Here is a 17812-nt window from a genome sequence, read left to right on the forward strand (position 1 = left end):
TTTAAGACTCTAGTTCGACAGTGACTTTCGTGGTATTATTAACCCCCAGCCTGCCCCTCCCCCTACCCACCGCCTGGATACGCCGATGGTAATTGTTGTTTTCTCTTTATGTTGTTGTTTTCTCTTTATTCTCCCTCTTTATGTACTTATTTTCACCTTTAGAGGGTTCTTATTGTTTGGTATGTGATGATTTTACTACGTGATGTGTGCGCCAGCACTGCGATCTCGCTTTCTTCACGGACGCATTTAAATAAACTGTTTATTATTATTATTATTATTATTATTATTATTATTATTATTATTATTATTATATATTATTATTATTATTATTATTATTATTATTATTATTATTATTATTATTATTATTATTATTATTATTATTATTATTATTATACGCTTAGCTCACGCTAAGCGTGTTGCTTTGCGGGGTCTTCGCACCCTAGGCTGTGTTTGCAGAATGTCTAGAGAATTCCGTTCTCCTGTGCCCTTCCGAAAATTGTACACCGCGCTATGTCTTCCTCAACTAGAGTATGCATCTGTGATCTGGAATGGCATTCCTAATTCCAGCAGCAACGCCATTGAGCGAGTCCAGAAAAAATTCCTAAGCATTTACAACCATCGTTTCGCTAGAAATGACTCTGGATCTCGTTCTAACGCTGCTGGATTATTATCATTGCCATCACTTTGCTGCCGACGAAATCGCGCTGATCTGTTATTTCTTTACAAGCTTGTGCATGGTATCATATCCTGCCCTGTACTGCTCAACTGTCTTAATTTCCGAATCCCACGTAAGCTGACCAGAGAGAATAGACCTTTTCATGTAACCGCCTGCCTCTGTGAAAATTCGACCATTGGCAGGATACAACTTCTTTACAATGCTTACTTTTTGGAGCTCGATGTTTTTCACAGCTCCCAGTCGTTGTTCTGCTCCGAGCTTTGCACTGTACTTACATAGCCTTGTACACTGTTGATATTTTTTTTCTGCCTGCGCATAGTTGTATATGTGCAATTTTGTAACGTTTTTTATCCCTGATATTTTATTATGAATGTTTCCTTTGTTTTTTTTTGTGCGCCAGTACAAAGACCTTACGGTTGTTCCTGGGCACATTAAATAAACGTTTGATTTGATTTGATTTGATTATTATTATTATTATTATTATTATATTATTATTATTATTATTATTATTATTATTATTATTATTATTATTATTATTATTATTATTATTATTATATTGCTCGATAAAAGGTGACCAGTGAGCACTGACACCTACTGTGTCATCTCCAGAAATTGTCCTCACATTCGCTGACAAGACCTTTGTGTAGCTCACTTGATTTGCGTGCAGCGCCGTGTTACTTGATAGAGAAATGCGTTCGCCGTGATTGGAGTGTCGCATTAGCGCCTCACTTCTTCGCTCCCGGTGCGATCCTTTTTCGTCCCCAACGGCGGCGAGCGCCCTCTCGCTCGACGACAAATTAGGGCGCCCCCTTCCTTTTTCGCGCTTCCGCAGACAGGTTTCTAATGGCGCGTAAGAGAGAGCGCCCATGTACTACGCGCTATCATCTGGGCGGCACTCTGGTCGGGTGTGTGCCGCGCGCGGCGTCCAATCAGCCGCGCGCTCAGCGATAACCTGCCGCGCGTTTTCACACCGGTCGACACCGCCGCGGCTCGCTGTAGACAGGATTGCCGCTCACTCGTCGCTTGGCTCAGCCCGCAACTGCGACCCGGTGACGGCGGTTGTAGCACAGCTGCGCCGCTGGTTGCCCTTCCGGCGACGGCGCGCGCAGCTCATTTGGCTTGCATGAAGGCTGCGTGCGCGCACTCGGCGAGCCCCCGATCCAATTTTCTGTCGTTTCCCCGCCTCTAATCCGGGGCTAATCGGATTTGGCTGCAACGGCATCTCTTCCCCCGCCGGTAGCAACGAAACCTCCCCCCCTGCCCCCTTCAAGTAATATCCACGGCAGGAATCTGCGGCCGCGCGCGCCGGTCCCGGAACAGTCCAGGTTAATTTGTCGCCAATTAAGCGCGCCTCGTCCGCCGGAGACAAATGGCTGCCGCCTCCAAAACATGCCACCCTCGCCCGTAGTGCCCACAATTTGTATCAATATTAATAGCCGCTTTTCCCCGACCGGGTCGTGGAAGGGAAGAGCGCGTCCCGCCTTCGGGGGTGGGACCCAAAGGCGGGGCTAGGACGCGGCCCGGCCCTCGCGAGACGGCGAAACTTCGGAGCGGCCGCACGCGCGCTACTCGCGGCTGCCCGACGCCGAGACCCCGAGGCCCCGAGGGCTCCGGCCACAGCTGCGGGCCGCTCGAAGCCTTCCGGAAGCCGCCGCCGGCATGGCGCTCACCACGGAGTCCAAAGCGGCCAAGTCGGCCAACCCGTTCTCCATCTCGAGCATCCTGAGCCGCAGCGAACCCAAGCGCCAGCCTCCGCTGCTCTGCTGGGAACCTGGGCTGCTCGCCAAGCCCACGCCGTGGTACCCGTGGGTCAGGCCCGGTACGTGCACGCTTACAGGCTCGCTCAGCGCCAATTCAGCCCGGAAGAGTGACGCACGTGCACCTGGAACGCAAAGAACGCTAGTCCGGAATTACGACAGCGGGGTTCCCTAGATAGCCGTGTGTCACTCCTCGCGAGACTGATCCGCGACCGCCGTTTTTATACCATGCTTTCCTCCGCTCACAACTTCCTCATATCATGCAGAGTAGCGTGTTGTATCTTCCATTTTAAGCTGATGGGCTATTACTCCTCCAGCTATACTTGGCATACAGCTGCAGGGAACACATGACGTTTTATAGTCTGCAATCACGAGGATGGTTCTATATTTTTATACGTTTTGCTCGCAAGCGTGCGCTTTGTTCGCGGTACGATGCGTTTGTGGCACGCGCACCGTATACTTAAGGGGGTAAACGGGATGTCTATGACCATATGACATTGACATGTCGCTGGAGGAAGCGGACGTCGCGAGACCGTCGGCTTTCTCCAACGACAGCTGCTTCTGAACGACGCGCAGAAGAAAATGCATCTGCAGGTTTTCTGCGGCATTTTCGCCTTGAACAGTTTCTTCTATAGAACAGTGTATAATTTTCCTTTGTTTATTGTGAGCTGTCAAATTAGGTAACATCAGTCGAGAAAGCTCAACATTGATCAGCTGTGATAACTTGCGTCAAGATACTGATTAGCAAGACACAAGGCGTCGAGAGATTAGGTATGTTATTTGAGGTTGCCGTAAAACTACTGGCGCGAAGGAAATAAGTTGTGTTTCAAATAACTTGTGCAACATTGGTGCAGTTGTTTATTTGATCAAAACAGGCGCTACTGATTATTACTAAGAACATATGTCAACCTACATGAACTGAACCCTTTTTCCAAGAAAGTATGCAAATCAAGTGCGCGATCGTTCACAAAAACGGTGAAATAGTGAAGGGCTTGCATATTATGAAATCGTGTAATGAAGACTATACCGACAAAGCCATTTCGTTATTTGACAATTTTTTGTTGTATGAGTAATAAGAAGAGATACTGGCGTGGATACGTCAGAAACTATCTGAAGATTTTTCTTTTTCTACTTAAAAGATGATGTCTTCTCCGAACCAACACGGTAATTTTTCGATCTTGCTCAGCGACTGACACGTTTCGTACGTGACGTTCCTACCGACAGCTCTCTTTTCAGGGGACGTGATTGTCGCACACCGCATTCGCGATTGTATAGACCGTTTTCGGCATCCTCGGCTCTGTGCGACCCTTCTCGAACAGTCCGTACCTTCCTTATAAGCTTACGAAGTTTACCGGATTTCCCACAAGCTGTATACGAACCCCGAAGTCTTGCAGGGGACACACCTTGCTGTCGAAAGAACGACACAAAACGGTACAGTTCGCTCCGAAAACCAATTACGTGACAAAATGCGATTCTGGAAGGAAAGTGCCGCTTCTAGAAGTTTTACACGTCAGCGAAGTTGCGCACGTGCTTTCTTCGGGCAGCAATCGCGTTAAGGGAGCCAACTTCACGATGTCGATTCGGGTTAGGTATTTATGCTCGTTTCATATTGCTGTCCTCTCGAACTGATAAACATCGGATCGATAACTCGGATTGATAAGCATCGGCGCCAATTGACCTTGCGTTATTTGCTTCAAGCCGAGGAAGTCGTTTTTGTGTTTACTACAACTGCCAATCTCAATATGCAAACGGCCCACGTCTAAATTTCATAATACCAAATTATTTAACGCGTTTAGAAAATCAGAACATTGTATACATAAACACGTGATTTGGGAAATGAACACGCAAACACTATGCGGGCAAAAGCGAACCCATGTTTACGCTTTGCGATGAAATTGCAGCGCCGGACGCTTACACGTATTTTTAATTAAGTGCACGAAGTATGCATGTCTATAATGTGCTTTAATAAAACTCTGGACAAGGCGCTGTTCAACGGTTCCTACTATTTTTTTTTTTAATTTCTTGCTAACGCTTCCGTTCATACGAAATACTGTTAGCCTGAAAATTGCTTCCACGAACTATAGACCTTTGAGAGTCGCCGTTCAAAGGGAATTACTATATGTATATGATGCATTGAGTTCAATGTTTTTCATTTGTATGTTTACCTGCCATTCACTATTGGTCGGTCGCCTTTGCTTATAATGGACGCCGCATCACGAATGGCTGGCAACTAACTGACCTTGTGAACTGTTATTGCGTAACAGCTTCGTGAATACGGACCCGGAATTTTAGTGATGCATGCTGGCTTCTGGCTCTGACAGCGAATTTCATTTCCTCAGCAATCCGCAAGACGAATGTGTGGGGTCGCAGAAAACGTGCTAACGTTATACGTAGTGTATGTCGCGCCGTTAAGCGGTGATTAAAAAGAGCAAACGAAATATTGTGGTACGCCGAAGGCTTATGAACCGAGATTTCTTTTCAAAATCACGCCCGCCCACCCACCCACCTACCCATGTGCACCACCCAAACGCACACAGATATATATATATATATATATATATATATATATATATATATATATATATATATATATATATATATATATTATTTATTTATTTATTTATTTATTTATTTATTTATTTAACAATACTGTAGGTCTTCTACAGACCCATACAGGAAGCGGGCATACATCATCACAGGTAACCAATTAGATACAAAGTTCAGGAAATACAATATTTTGAGGGACGATACGCACAACAGCGAAACACTTGAAAAACTACGCATGAGAAACAATATATATGTACAAAAGATTACAATGCACCACTGCAAAACACGTTTTTCGTTATCGCAACAACAAGAACAGCAAAGTGTAACTATACTGGCTCTGTTAACTGCTCCACAAAAGAACAAAATTCATCAATATTTGTAATATTAACAGCTTCACCTGGTAGCGCGTTCCAAGCGGTGACAGCGCGAGGGAAAAGGAATATTTAAACACATTGCTATGGGCACTGAAGGGACGTATACATTTATCATGGTTCGTCCTGCTAGAACGGCGGCCAGGCGGATGAATATAGTCGTCTATATCCCGCGCATATATATATGCGCGGGATTCACCCGCGCATATATATATATATATATATATATATATATATATATATATATATATATATATATATATATATATATATATATATATATATATATATATATATATATATATATATATATATATATGCGCGGGTGAATCCCGCGCAAACATAACGTCAACAAGCACATAATAAACACTGATACTCGATGCGCTCCTTCAAATATATGAGACCCCTGCACGTACACCGTTTGCCTATTACAAGACGTTAATAAAATCTGCATTTGAATCTATATGGTGCATCTATAGGTATTTGAAAGATGGTTCCCACTCAGTTCGGCATCGCTAACAAGTTTTAATAAAACGGAATAACGACTGTTCATCCTTGGCTCATTGTTCTTTTCTCATTTATTTAAACGTTGTGTACACTCCAAACATAAGCAGGAAATGAGACGATGATTGTCTAGTATCCTGGCTATATCTAGCACTTTAAGTGGGACACGATTAACAGGTAGGCAACGATGTAGATTTTTTTTTTTTGTAGCTATGTCGACACACGTTTTTACCGCACCTTTATTCCGTAAAATAAGTTCTGTGACCCGGCTGACAGCGTGGCCAGTATGTATATTTCGAGAGCGTTTATATATTCGCAGGAGCTGACTTCGTTTTCACATGATTGCAAGAGAAACTTAATTTTCGACTGAAACCTCGTCCACTTCAACTCTGTTATCGCCGCATAACAACTATGAAAAAAAAAAACATGGCTGATCCCTCTGTCATAGGAATCGTATAACACGAAAGTGAAACGTGTGGTCACAGAAGTAGTTGATTGTTTATAGTGCATTAGTATATTGAGAGCTTGTACGATGTATACTCTTGTTAGGCAGATATAGCATCGCTTGATGTGGACGCACTCACGTTGACGCCTAGTGGCACATCTCCGCACCGATGGATAACGTCCATGATCATGATTTAACCCTTGCGGTAGCTGAAGTTCTTAACATGTTCGTGGACACCGCATATGGGTGAATCCCGCGCAAACATAACGTCAACAAGCACATAATAAACACTGATACTCGATATGCGTTCCTTCAAAGCGTCGTGAAACGCGAAGAGAAACGCTAGGCGCGTCGTGTCTTCCCTCTAGCCTGGCCGTTAATTCTCACAGGGCGAGCGGGGAACGCGGTGCGATAGCCAGGCGAGCGTCGGAGAGATATATATGTCGATATGGATGCATGCTATGAGCGAGGCTTGGCCTAAAGCCATCACCTCGGGGTGTGTTAAAGCGTTGAAGAAATCGCACATCTATTGGAAACGCACCGAATGAAACGGTCGTAGCAACGGCGCGTTTTTTTTTTTTTTTTTCGAGCCTGGTGGCACACATGTCACCGCCCCGTTATAAAGGGGACGCTCGTAGCATCCATCCATCCAAGAGCACTGTGAGAGTAAAGTGTAAAAACATAAAAGGCGCGTTCACTGAGCGTCCTCTATGTGTTTGGCGGTAGCTCAGTGGGCTAAACGTCCGCCATCCACAGTCGCGGACCGAGAGGTCATGGGTTCGACTCCTGGCAACGGCACTCTTTCTTGCAGTTTTTTTTCTTTGCCATTTGATGGCGTTCATTTTGCTGACGTATTTCCGTGACGGAAATACATCATGAAACACTTTCGTTTAAAACGTAACCAGTAAAAACAGATAAACATGTTGCCCGAATTTATGCACTCATATATAGAAAGAGCACTGTAATGTTATTTAAAAACGTACGGTTAAATAAGAACATTAAGCATATACACTAATTTCAGGAGCGATTTCACAACGTAAGAAAAAATCCTTATACATTTAACAACTTATTTGTTAAACTGATCAATTATCTTATTTTTTTATGAAAGAACAAGTAGTAAAAAGTGTTGGTTCTGCAATATACAGGGTAAAATGTTCGTGTTGTTGTCACAGCAAGTACATATGAAGTCTGGTTCGAGAAGGTAGTTATAGCGATTGGGGCTACCCGCCACGGTAGTCTAGTGGCTGTGGTGCTCGACTGCTGACCCGAAGCTTACGGGATCGAATCCCGGCCTCGGCGGCCGTATTTTCAATGGGGGCGAAATTGCTTGAGACACGTGTACTTAGATTGAGGTGCATGCTAAAGAACCCCAGGTGGTCGAAATTTTCGGAGCCCTCCACATACGGCGTCCCTCGTAATCATATCGTGGTTCTGGGACATTAAACCCAACGATTATTATTATTAGATATATAGCGATTGGTATAGCTGTGCGACAGTTACATATTTGGTGCAACAGTTCAAGCCTTAGTTTCTGCCTACCCACACATAGCAAATCTCATCTTAATATGGCCTTCATTTCATAGACGTCGGAGTACGGATTGCAATTATTGCGACCAAACCTTATATACTGCTTGATGCAGGAGTTAAGTCTACCAAAGCGATATTCTTGATGCGGATACCACACTTCGAGTATTGTCCTGACATGCACAAAAATGTAAAGTTTCCCTGATTTCGCACGTTGCCTGTTTTAAATTTCTGCTAAATGTAGCATCCAAATAGCTATGGCAATGGCCGTTTGTTCCGGGTATATGATTCGGTAAAATTGACGCCTTACATATACTTATATTCCCAGTGTATGTCGATAAGGATGCCAAAGATGTTATACCGATGCCGTGATTTGGATATTTGCTTGGAAAAGTTCACGCTGCTACACTTTTTAATATTTAAAGTCATGTTTCATTTTTTTACATCAGGCCACCATGTTATCTCAGTTCGCTTGCAAAATATCTACTAAGCCATTTTCAGTAGTAATTTCTCTGCATATGAAACAAGCGTCAGCAAAGAATTTTATGGGTGATTCAATGTTTTCGACGATGCTGTTTACGTAGGTTAGAGACAATAAAGGCCCCAGAACGCTTCCTTGGGGAACGGCCGAAGACGCAGCTTTCGGTGAAGATTTGAAGTTGTTCAGAACGACGGACTGGATTCTGCCATTTAAGTAATTTCGTATCCATGTTTGAACTTTACTTAAGCTACCTCGGCACTGCCATTCTCCACTTTCTTGGGTATCGAAATACATACATGTGTACGACGTTTACATAAAGCTCAGAGTGTCAGGCAGCGTCGCTCACGGTGGATCCTTGTAACTTCAAGCAATGGCACAATGTGAAGTTATAACCATTGAACATCACCTTTGTCATGCCAGCAACGTGTATTGTTCATCTTATGAGCATCCTAGCGTGTACATTTGCATAGGTGCTTCTCCACAGGCGTCCACTTAAAACGGATCCTTCTCGTATATAGCTGAACATTGTTGCCGCGTAGTTTGCAACTGGTGGTTCGATCATTTTGTGTCGTTTTTCCATATATACGCTTACAAAAAGTGTGAAAACCGTGAAAACTACTGTTCGCTTGATGCAAAGTGCGTTCCCACTAGAAATTTGTGGGAGCTACGCCGTTTAATAGAGAATTTTATCATGCAATAGAATGGTGCAACATATACATCCTTGGCTACCACAACTGGTGCCGGCGGTATAATCGTTCAATAAATAGCTTTTACAGCTTTCACATTACTGGCATGTGACTATAAACATTCTGACGTGGAAATTTCGGTGATTCACACCTGACAACCCTCACTTAGCTGTGCTGGCATATATAGCGCACGATTTCACTATGCTGTGGTTCTCTCGCAGTTACCTCTTCAGAGACGTTATCGCTATTAATCGCTTATGGGTTTTCGAGGATCATCTGTGCAATCCCAGTACACCGAGGTAATTCTCGGATACTTCTCAGAGTGCGGCGTTTAATTATTAAGCTTGACAGTTAAGGCGTTTTCACAACGCTCGAAAGCCGCTTCTTAATCTTTCTTAATATCGCCGGCATTCCGCATATATACATATACCGCACACTAATATGCGGCAGTAAGATACGCAGTGACGATTTTTAGGTCGTTCTTTGCTTCACTGAAGGCGTGAATATAAATAAAATGAGACAAATAACTCGTTGCAGGCGATTGCTATTTCTTTGATTCCCACACTGCAAACTTCCAGCGCTTTCCCCAAATGACGTCGATGTGTGCCTTCGCTGGATTTCCATTTAAAATATCTGTATTCGAGACTATTCTGTATTCCTCATCCGCACCCCCTCCCTCCCCCTTTCTAGTTCACGCATTCCAGAGGCACATATGACATGACGGGTGAACTATATACGCCGCGCCTATCACGTTATTTGGTTTCATGAATCGCATTGAGAAATTCGGCATCTACGAATGATTAATTCGTCGAGGCAAACCTTGCATGACAAATTGCAATGCACAGACAGCTAATTAAGAAGACTCTCTAACAACCGTTTTAAGTACTCGCTTTAGGGCACATGTTGCAAGTGCGAGCCGAAGTAATGAAATGCTACGCAAACTGCAGAAATAATCAGCACCGGCGCTTTCGAAATATTCGGCCATGAATACGTTCGTGTTCGTCACAAGTTTCCCAATTTCCTTTAAACCTCTACGTAGAGAACGATGCTATAGTAGACATGAGTTTGATATTGTGCAGCTTGAATTTCGCAAATGGGACGTTTTTATGCTCTGAGTGGAGAACTAGAAAGGTAATTAAAGTTTTTTTTTATTCGTTAGTTGTGAACATTACCATTCATCATGCAGGCAGTTTCCACCTCTTTTAGAGATCTATACATGAAATACTGACACGATGCTATTTGCCATAGACAACTTTTATTATAACCAGTTCAAAGCTTAAAAACCAGGTGTATATGGAACTGGCAAGAAAATTACAAGCGATGTCACTATAATATAGTCTTAAACATTTCTTCTTCTTTTTTATAGTCAAATGTTCAAAAACGGTATGCCTCTTCATTGCTTTGTTTTTAATTACGTGTTCGCTTTATTAGATGACTTCATTTTTATTTTTCATTACTGCTTCGTTATGGTAATCGCGCTTTCCTCACGGCAGTCGTTTAATTGCAGACCGTGTCATCTTTCTATGCGAAAGCAACAAATGGCTTAATGAGGGAAAAGGCCGGCGTCTGCGACAACGACACGGCGCCTTCATTGGCTGCGACGTCACATCGCGTGCGCGCCTCGACAGAGCAGAGCAGAGCAGGGGAAACGAGAGAACTTGCCGGCTCACCAGGTGTTGCATGAGGGCAGAGTGCATCGCCGCCACGCCTCGCCACACTCGCAAGCCTTCGCCATCCACGCGTCCATTGTCCGTGCAAGCTCTAGTTAGCGCTCTAACTTCGTTTCGGTGCTCTCGCTGAAGAACATTAATGCACAAGAAACAAATTCGGAATGAGAAATGTTCGCGGTTTCGAACTTCTGACTCCACGCTCAAGAGCCTAGTTTATTACCACTGGGCTAAACCGGCGCCTCCTATGCGGCGGGCCTGCTCCCTCTGCTTTGTGACATCGTGCTACTGGGACCGAAACGTTGACGTCATCGCTTTCGCTACGCGAGGTTCTGCAATAAAAATTTCGGTCTCAACCATGCTTGGAGCGTAGAATAACAGAGAGCTGCAGCTATTTTGTAAGTATTCATTCTAAAAGACAGGGCGTGCAAACATGGACACAAGAAAGAAGTCAAGACACCACAAACGCCGACTAACAACTGCAAAGGCGCACAACGGCGGAAAAGAAAGAAGGCACAAAAACTTATCTGCGCATGCCCAGGCAATGGTCGAACCTATCAATCCGGCACGCGTGGGGGTCTACGTGAAAGGCATTTTATTTCTTCATTATGGAAGGTTATTGGCCTTTGACGCACGCATGCGCTTCGCTATGTCATGAGTCATTAAACGCGTTTCTTCATTCCTGTGCTTGTACAGAACTGTGCATTCATCGAATTTAAGGCGTGCATTTACACTCTCGGCAATGTAAAGAAAGATTAGAAGGTGAGCCTCCGGTTACCAATCTCTTGTGTTTCAATAATCTCTGGTTCGGCCATCTGTCCTATATACGTATATAGAAGCGGCCGCAGCTGAAAGGGGCCTTATACACCACACCTGTGCGGCAATCAGTGAATTTGTTGGTGTGTTTTACGAAACAAATGTCGCTCTGCTTCTTTCGCTCATTCTTTCTCCGCTTACCTATATATATCTCATTAGCAGCCGTAAAAAACATTACGTTGGTGGTGTCTTGACTTCTTTCTTGTGTCCGTGTTTGCACGCCCCGTCTTTTAGAATGCTTAGAGCGAAACAAGCGGCGCGCGAACGGTCAACCTATCGCTTATCAGGGACGACGGCGCTTCCAATGCTGGGGCACTGGGAAGCCGATGCCCATGGAGCCGCGGCCGCTCAATTCCCCACGGTTCCCGCGCTGGTTCTTTTTGTCGAAGCACGTTTGAGAGCGCTGCTGTACGGTAGCGCACGAGCGCAGTCGCGTGCTTTAATTTCACCTTTAGCGGGCTTTCTTTAAACACCGGAAAAAAAAAAGCACCACTTAACGTTGCCACAAAAAAGTGGATCGGTCGCTTTGGAATGCCCTCTACAACGTAATGAAACGCGCTTGGCCCTAAAGTGAATATTACACATTTTGCGTAATTTGTCTTAGCTAATTAACTAATTAAGTACAATATAAACATATCCTAATGAGCGCCACATGACGGCAGGCAATATGTCGTTGGTTTCACTCAGTTGCGGTTAACGACGTCTTTGTTTTAAATAATTGTTTCTGGTTACGTGAAACCCCCTGTATATCTAAAAGAAAAGACACAAAGTTTGGCCCCCATAGAAGACTGAAGAATAAAAGTTTACTACAAAATGCGCATGTGCTGAGGTTCATAGCCGCAAAGAAAAAGATTCGTAACAATTTCTGGGTTTTTACGTGCCAAAAGGACGATACGATTGGGGCTGACCGTATAGCGTGAAACCACGGTTAAATTTTGACCAAAGGGGGTTCTTTAAAGCATTGTGGAATAGCGCAAAAAAATTACACCATCTCCTGCTAAAGGGGACCATGAGGCGATGCGAAGCCGGAGCACTTGCACGATCGCGTTCCGTTGGCGTTCGTTGGGCATGCTACCGACCTCGCGTCGTGGAGCGCGAAGAGGAACGCTACGCGCGTCGTATCTTCAATCTAGCCTGGCCGTTAATTCTCACAGGGCGAGCTGGGAACGCGGTCGACAGGCGGGCGAGAGGGGGCAGCGTAGGAGAGGAGAGAGAAGGGGAGGGGACGCGCATGCGCTCGAGCTCATCGCAGCGTTGCGCAGGAGAGAATTTCGGCATGTCTAGCCCGCGTTTCAGAAGAAGAGTGGAAAGGGGGAGGGGAGAAGGGAGAAGGGAGAGGGAAGGTGGAGAGGGGGAGGGGAGAGGGAAAGTGGAGAGGGGAAATGGAGAGGGGTATGGGAGAGGGTGAGTGGAGAGGAGGTGTGTGGAGAGGGTATGCGCATGCGCAGTAAGGGTGGTCACGCGCACACCACCACCACCGGATTGAGCTCCGCCTTAAGATACTTCGCATCTAAAACACACACCGGGATACTGGCAAAAGAGACGACACAGGCGCTTGCCTGTGTCCCTGTGTGTTTTTTGCGCAATTCCACGCTGCATTCGCACCAACTAGCTCGGCTTTCCTCACTACTGCAGTTCTTAAACGTGCAGCCAATGCTAAATGCGCTAGTGTTGCCGCATCTCGCCGCCGTCGAAATACGGCCGCCGTGGTCAGGTGATCGAACCCGCGACCTCGCGCTTAGCAGTGCAACGCTATAGCCTCTCAGCCACCACGGCGGATGCACAATATTTGAAAAGATTGCAGAATGTTATTTAGAAGACAGAATGAAAGGCGCACTGATAGAAGTTGCCCCCCTTTTCTATGTGAATGTCCCTTCATACAGCGCGCTTATCATTTAGAATAATTAGTATACCCGAATAGTGCATCAAATATTGATAGTCATAATTAACAACATAATCTCATAAGTGAAATCTTATGCCCGAAAAAAGGATTGGCATTTCAAAATAAAATAAAAAAATTGCAAGTTACATAACCCCATAAATAAAAACCATACCAAAACCTAGAAAGAAAAAAGCACGCATGTCTTTCCACGAAGTCAGGCAAATTTATGCGACAGCAAACGCGAGTAAGCTCCGAGAAAAAACCGGGGGAAACTTAACACGAATACGGAGTATGCATGGTCAGAGGGAATTTATCTCCTGCACGTTCCCAATAATCTCGGTCCTCAGTATTGTCGAAATGACTGGTTTGGTGATGGTTTAGGAAACCTTGATATGTACACGTGCGTTTTCAGGGTATATATCTTTTTACCGTAATTTGTCCTGATCTTTGCTAATATTTACAGTATTCGTGATATATACCGTTATTTTCTTACAACAGCCTCTTGGTTGTTTAACACGTCATTTTTGTAGACAGCCTTGGTATGTCCATCGGGCATGTAAGCGCATTTTATACGCGCAGGTTTCGCTTTTGTAAAAACACAGTGTAAATCCTAAAAACTGGTGCACGCAACTTGTGTTAAAAACTTGTAACACGTTCCATGAAGTCGTCCCGGTATGTGAGCGCCAGGTCTTTAAGAACAGACTCTCTCTTGGTTCTTTTTTATTTGTTTTATTTGTGTTGTTTTCTTTTTGTTTTTTAGTACTCAACACAGGCATGTTTGCTTTCAATCATTTAAATCAATATACGAGCCAGATATGTATTTGCCGTACAAAGGTACGCAAGTTCTTCTTTTTTTCCTTTTTTTAAAAAAAAATGTATTGTACGTATTGTACGTTGCACATAGAATCACGTCTGAATGGGGTCAGTGGGATCCTAACGCTGCCATTCATATAAATAAGGTAGAAAAAGAACCGAACCAAGTATAGACTTCTGAGCAGTTTAAAATTTAATTTCCCTCGCGACTGATATTGCGGGCGAATGTGATTACATTGGCGTTCATTAACTGCCGATTAGCTTAAGCAGAGCCTTTAGTCTACGTAGTGGAACACGTTGCTGCGGTATGCAGCGCCCCAACAGTGGTCAAACGCCATGTCACCTTTAAAAAGTGTGTTCGAGGGTTTTTGCCTGTATCGATACAACCTGGGATATAAACCTCAACCCCTACACAGCAAGTCAGTCAGAACAGAACTATTCTGATCCGTCACTGTGACAGAGAAAAAAATTGGGGGACGCTTAAGCTTCGCCTTTAAGAGTTGAACGCGATAGCGATATCCGGTCCATCCTCATCGTAGAGGATGGGCCGGCCACGCAGAAGGCCTGGGTTCGATTCTCACTCGAACTTAAGACTTCATTTTAAATTTTTTATATGCACCTTTCTCGATTTTTCGGTCACGGACAAGATGATGATTTTTCGCTCACAACCAACGACACCGACGCCGACACCGGAATTTCTGCGCAACGAGCTCTTTAACGCTATAGCGCGTTAAAATACGGCTCCGCATGCATGCATGCATTACGCCATGTTATATGCGGTGTCTTATCGGGTATGAAGTCGAGTCCGGCCCGGCTGTCCCAAGAAGTAATTTCTGGCGAAACCACACATGCGCGTGTAGGTTTCATGCAGCCGCTTTCTGCGCAAATGCCAAACAACACAGTAAGTGTTGATGGCCACGCACCGCCGACCTGCATACCCTTACGTGTTCGCATTTACACGCGCGTCGTCCAGCAAACCGGCCAGAGCCGTCAGACATATTGATATAGGGTTTTCGGCACACACCGATACCAGGTTCACTGAGCGTGAGGGACTAGTGATTATACACGAGTCCAACCTTCCCGATAAGCTCTGACGCCCCCGTTTCGTTTGTTTCACGTAAATTATACGACTGCCGACATCATTAAACGAGACATCAGGACACAGGGCATACTGCCGAAGGAAAAAAAAGAAGGCAATCACGCTACAAGGGCGTACGGAGAAGTGGGAAGGTTGGTGGAAAGGTTGGCAGGGAGTAGGGCAGCCTTGCACTGGCGCAAATTAGGTGGGCGCACAGCGCGACATTTTCGTATCGCCTACGCTTGAGCGTAAAAAGGCAGTTTCGTATACACCAAACAAGGGCGGTAAAGTAAGGAAACAAAACATGCGCGCGTATGAAACGGCTCATCCGCCAACGCGGTCTCAGCAAACGCCTTTAGCGAACCTATTTCGCAGCCAAATGCGTTTCCGGCAGCGAGGTGTGCGATGAGAAGGAGAGCAAAAAAACAAAACATGAAACGCGAACTCGAGCGCCCAATAAAGGTTATTTATATGCCGCGCCTCTTCTACCCTTCCCTCTCGCGGCTCCCAGGCGTAACAGCCAACGAGGAGACGGCAAGAATGAAGATGACGGCGCAAAACGGTTTTTTGCTGCCGAGAGGCGAAAAACCGTCGGCGGTCGGGTGCCGCGCGCGGCGAAATGAGTGCCAACAGCGTGCGCGCTGCGGCGATGTGACGGCGGGATTCCGCGTCGCAGTCAGTCAGCGCGCGTCGCGAGCGGCTCTCCGTCAAGCGGCCGTGCGTGGAGGTTCGAATTACGGCCTCCTCCGCGGGTGACGTCAACGAGGAGTAAATGGTGGCGGCTCTTTTCCGCCGGCCACCCCTTTTCCTCTTTTTTTCCCCCAGGCGACGGCGAGTCACTTATCCCAATTAGCGGGCGTGCTTGCGTCGCAGCAGACGGTGGCGCGCCAGAGTCGATCAGCGGGCCACCCGGCAGCCATTGGAACCCGAGACGGCGAGCCCCTCCCGCAGCTCCCTAATGGCGATCATTTACCTGGGCGCTCGCGTTCACTGGCGGCCGACCGCCATCCATAGAGCCCCGCTCCGCTGCTGCCGCGCCGACGGAGAAGCCGCTGCACTCGACGAAGCACCGTTCCGGCGCGCGGCGCACGCTATAGCCGCGAAGATGGACCCGCAGCTACTCGAGGTGGGGGAAGCGAGGCAGCTGTCTTGTTTAACGCGCATTTTACAACTTGTTCCTCTCTACCGGCTGACAGGAAGTGTTTCTTTTTCGCTGAGTCATTTTTTTTCTCTCCCTCTTTCCTTCGCCACGCGAGGAGTGGCTGCTATAGAGTTTCTCCCTTGCTGAGTGCAAAACGACATAAGCACACTCCACCCCGAAAACAGCCCGAAAGACTCGGACTATTGCAGAGCAAAGACGACGAGTGCCGGTCTTCTCACTACCCCGTGGCTTTTTCGCGCTGTCTTTCGCTACGCAGAAAACGATTACGCTGCGTGCAGCAGTCAGCCATCATCACCATAAACTGAAGGATGGAGGACCAAGAGCCACTAACAGGTCTTCACGTATTATTTGAGGTACACCTTTAACTGGGGTGCCAATTCATAATATATGTATATATATATAAAACATTTTTCCCTCAAATCTCTAATGTGGTCGCTGAGAGAAGCACCTCTCAGAAACGCGTCATGCATTCATCTGTCATTTCTTTTACGTTTTATAAGCAACCAATTCCGACATAATGTAATGAACATAACCAGTATATTCAATTTCTTTCTTTTGTTTCTGGGTCATAAGAAGTGAAACGTAACAGCTCAGTACAATTCGTACGCAGTTAAGCCTCCGATAAGTGCGACTCCTTTGTAAATTTCAAGTGGGCACACGCCACCTTACCCTTCTGCGCCTCAAGTACCAGCCACTGGAAACAGTAAAGAAACAAACACACGCACAGGTTCGTATAAGAGACCTCGCTCCTTACTTCCAAGAAATCAGAGACTGTTGCGCTCATGGCCGCTCCAGTAAGCACGTACAGGAAATCTCCGCTCCTTCTACATCCGAAAGTGATTCGCGCCTCATCCAGAACCCTCTTTAGCTAAGAGCCTCGCAACTAAGGCAGCCTGAGCGCGCTCTGAACGCGTCTCTATCTAGAGCGGAGAAGATTGCAAGCCTCGCGTGCAAGGAGGCAGCGCAGCCGAGAAGGGGGAGGCGTATATATAAGGTGGATACCCGTGCGAAGGACCCGTCCGTCCCCAGGGCGCTGTTTTGAGCCCCTTTCAGAGGAGGCGGTGCGACGGCTCCGCAGATCCATTCCGAGTCCATTTCAGGGACTGTTACCCCTTGCCGTCTCACATTGATTCGTGCCCCTCCCCGGGCGAGCGCGGATCGTTACCACGCGTCAGCTTGCTTGTTTCGGCTGGCGGCACGCCGCCGCATTTCCCCGACCGTTCGTCGTCCTTTCGCGCCCCAATTCGGAGACCTGCCTGGCCCGCAGGCGACCCGGCGAGTGCTAACAGGTAGTTAACAGGGCCCGCCCTGCCCCATTGGCCACCGGGGCCCTCATAAAAAGAAAGAAGGGGGGGGGGGGTACATACACGTTGAGCGCGCTTGATCGCCGCTGCCGCCGCGAC

At 46.2% G+C, this 17812-nt stretch overlaps 1 protein-coding gene across 1 annotated transcript in view; it reads left to right on the plus strand.

Moving 5' to 3' along the window:
- Nucleotides 1–1787: 1787 nt before the first annotated feature.
- Nucleotides 1788–17812, plus strand: part of LOC119382982 (homeobox protein HMX1) — a 96675-nt gene continuing 80650 nt past the window's right edge. Inside the window, exon 1 of the mRNA XM_049411863.1 lies at nt 1788–2495. Coding sequence (XP_049267820.1) covers nt 2336–2495 — 160 coding nt within the window. The 5' untranslated portion in view covers nt 1788–2335. The remainder of the gene's footprint in view (nt 2496–17812) is intronic.

This window comes from Rhipicephalus sanguineus, chromosome 1 (assembly GCF_013339695.2).
Source record: "Rhipicephalus sanguineus isolate Rsan-2018 chromosome 1, BIME_Rsan_1.4, whole genome shotgun sequence".
NCBI classification, from domain to species: Eukaryota; Metazoa; Arthropoda; class Arachnida; order Ixodida; family Ixodidae; genus Rhipicephalus; species Rhipicephalus sanguineus.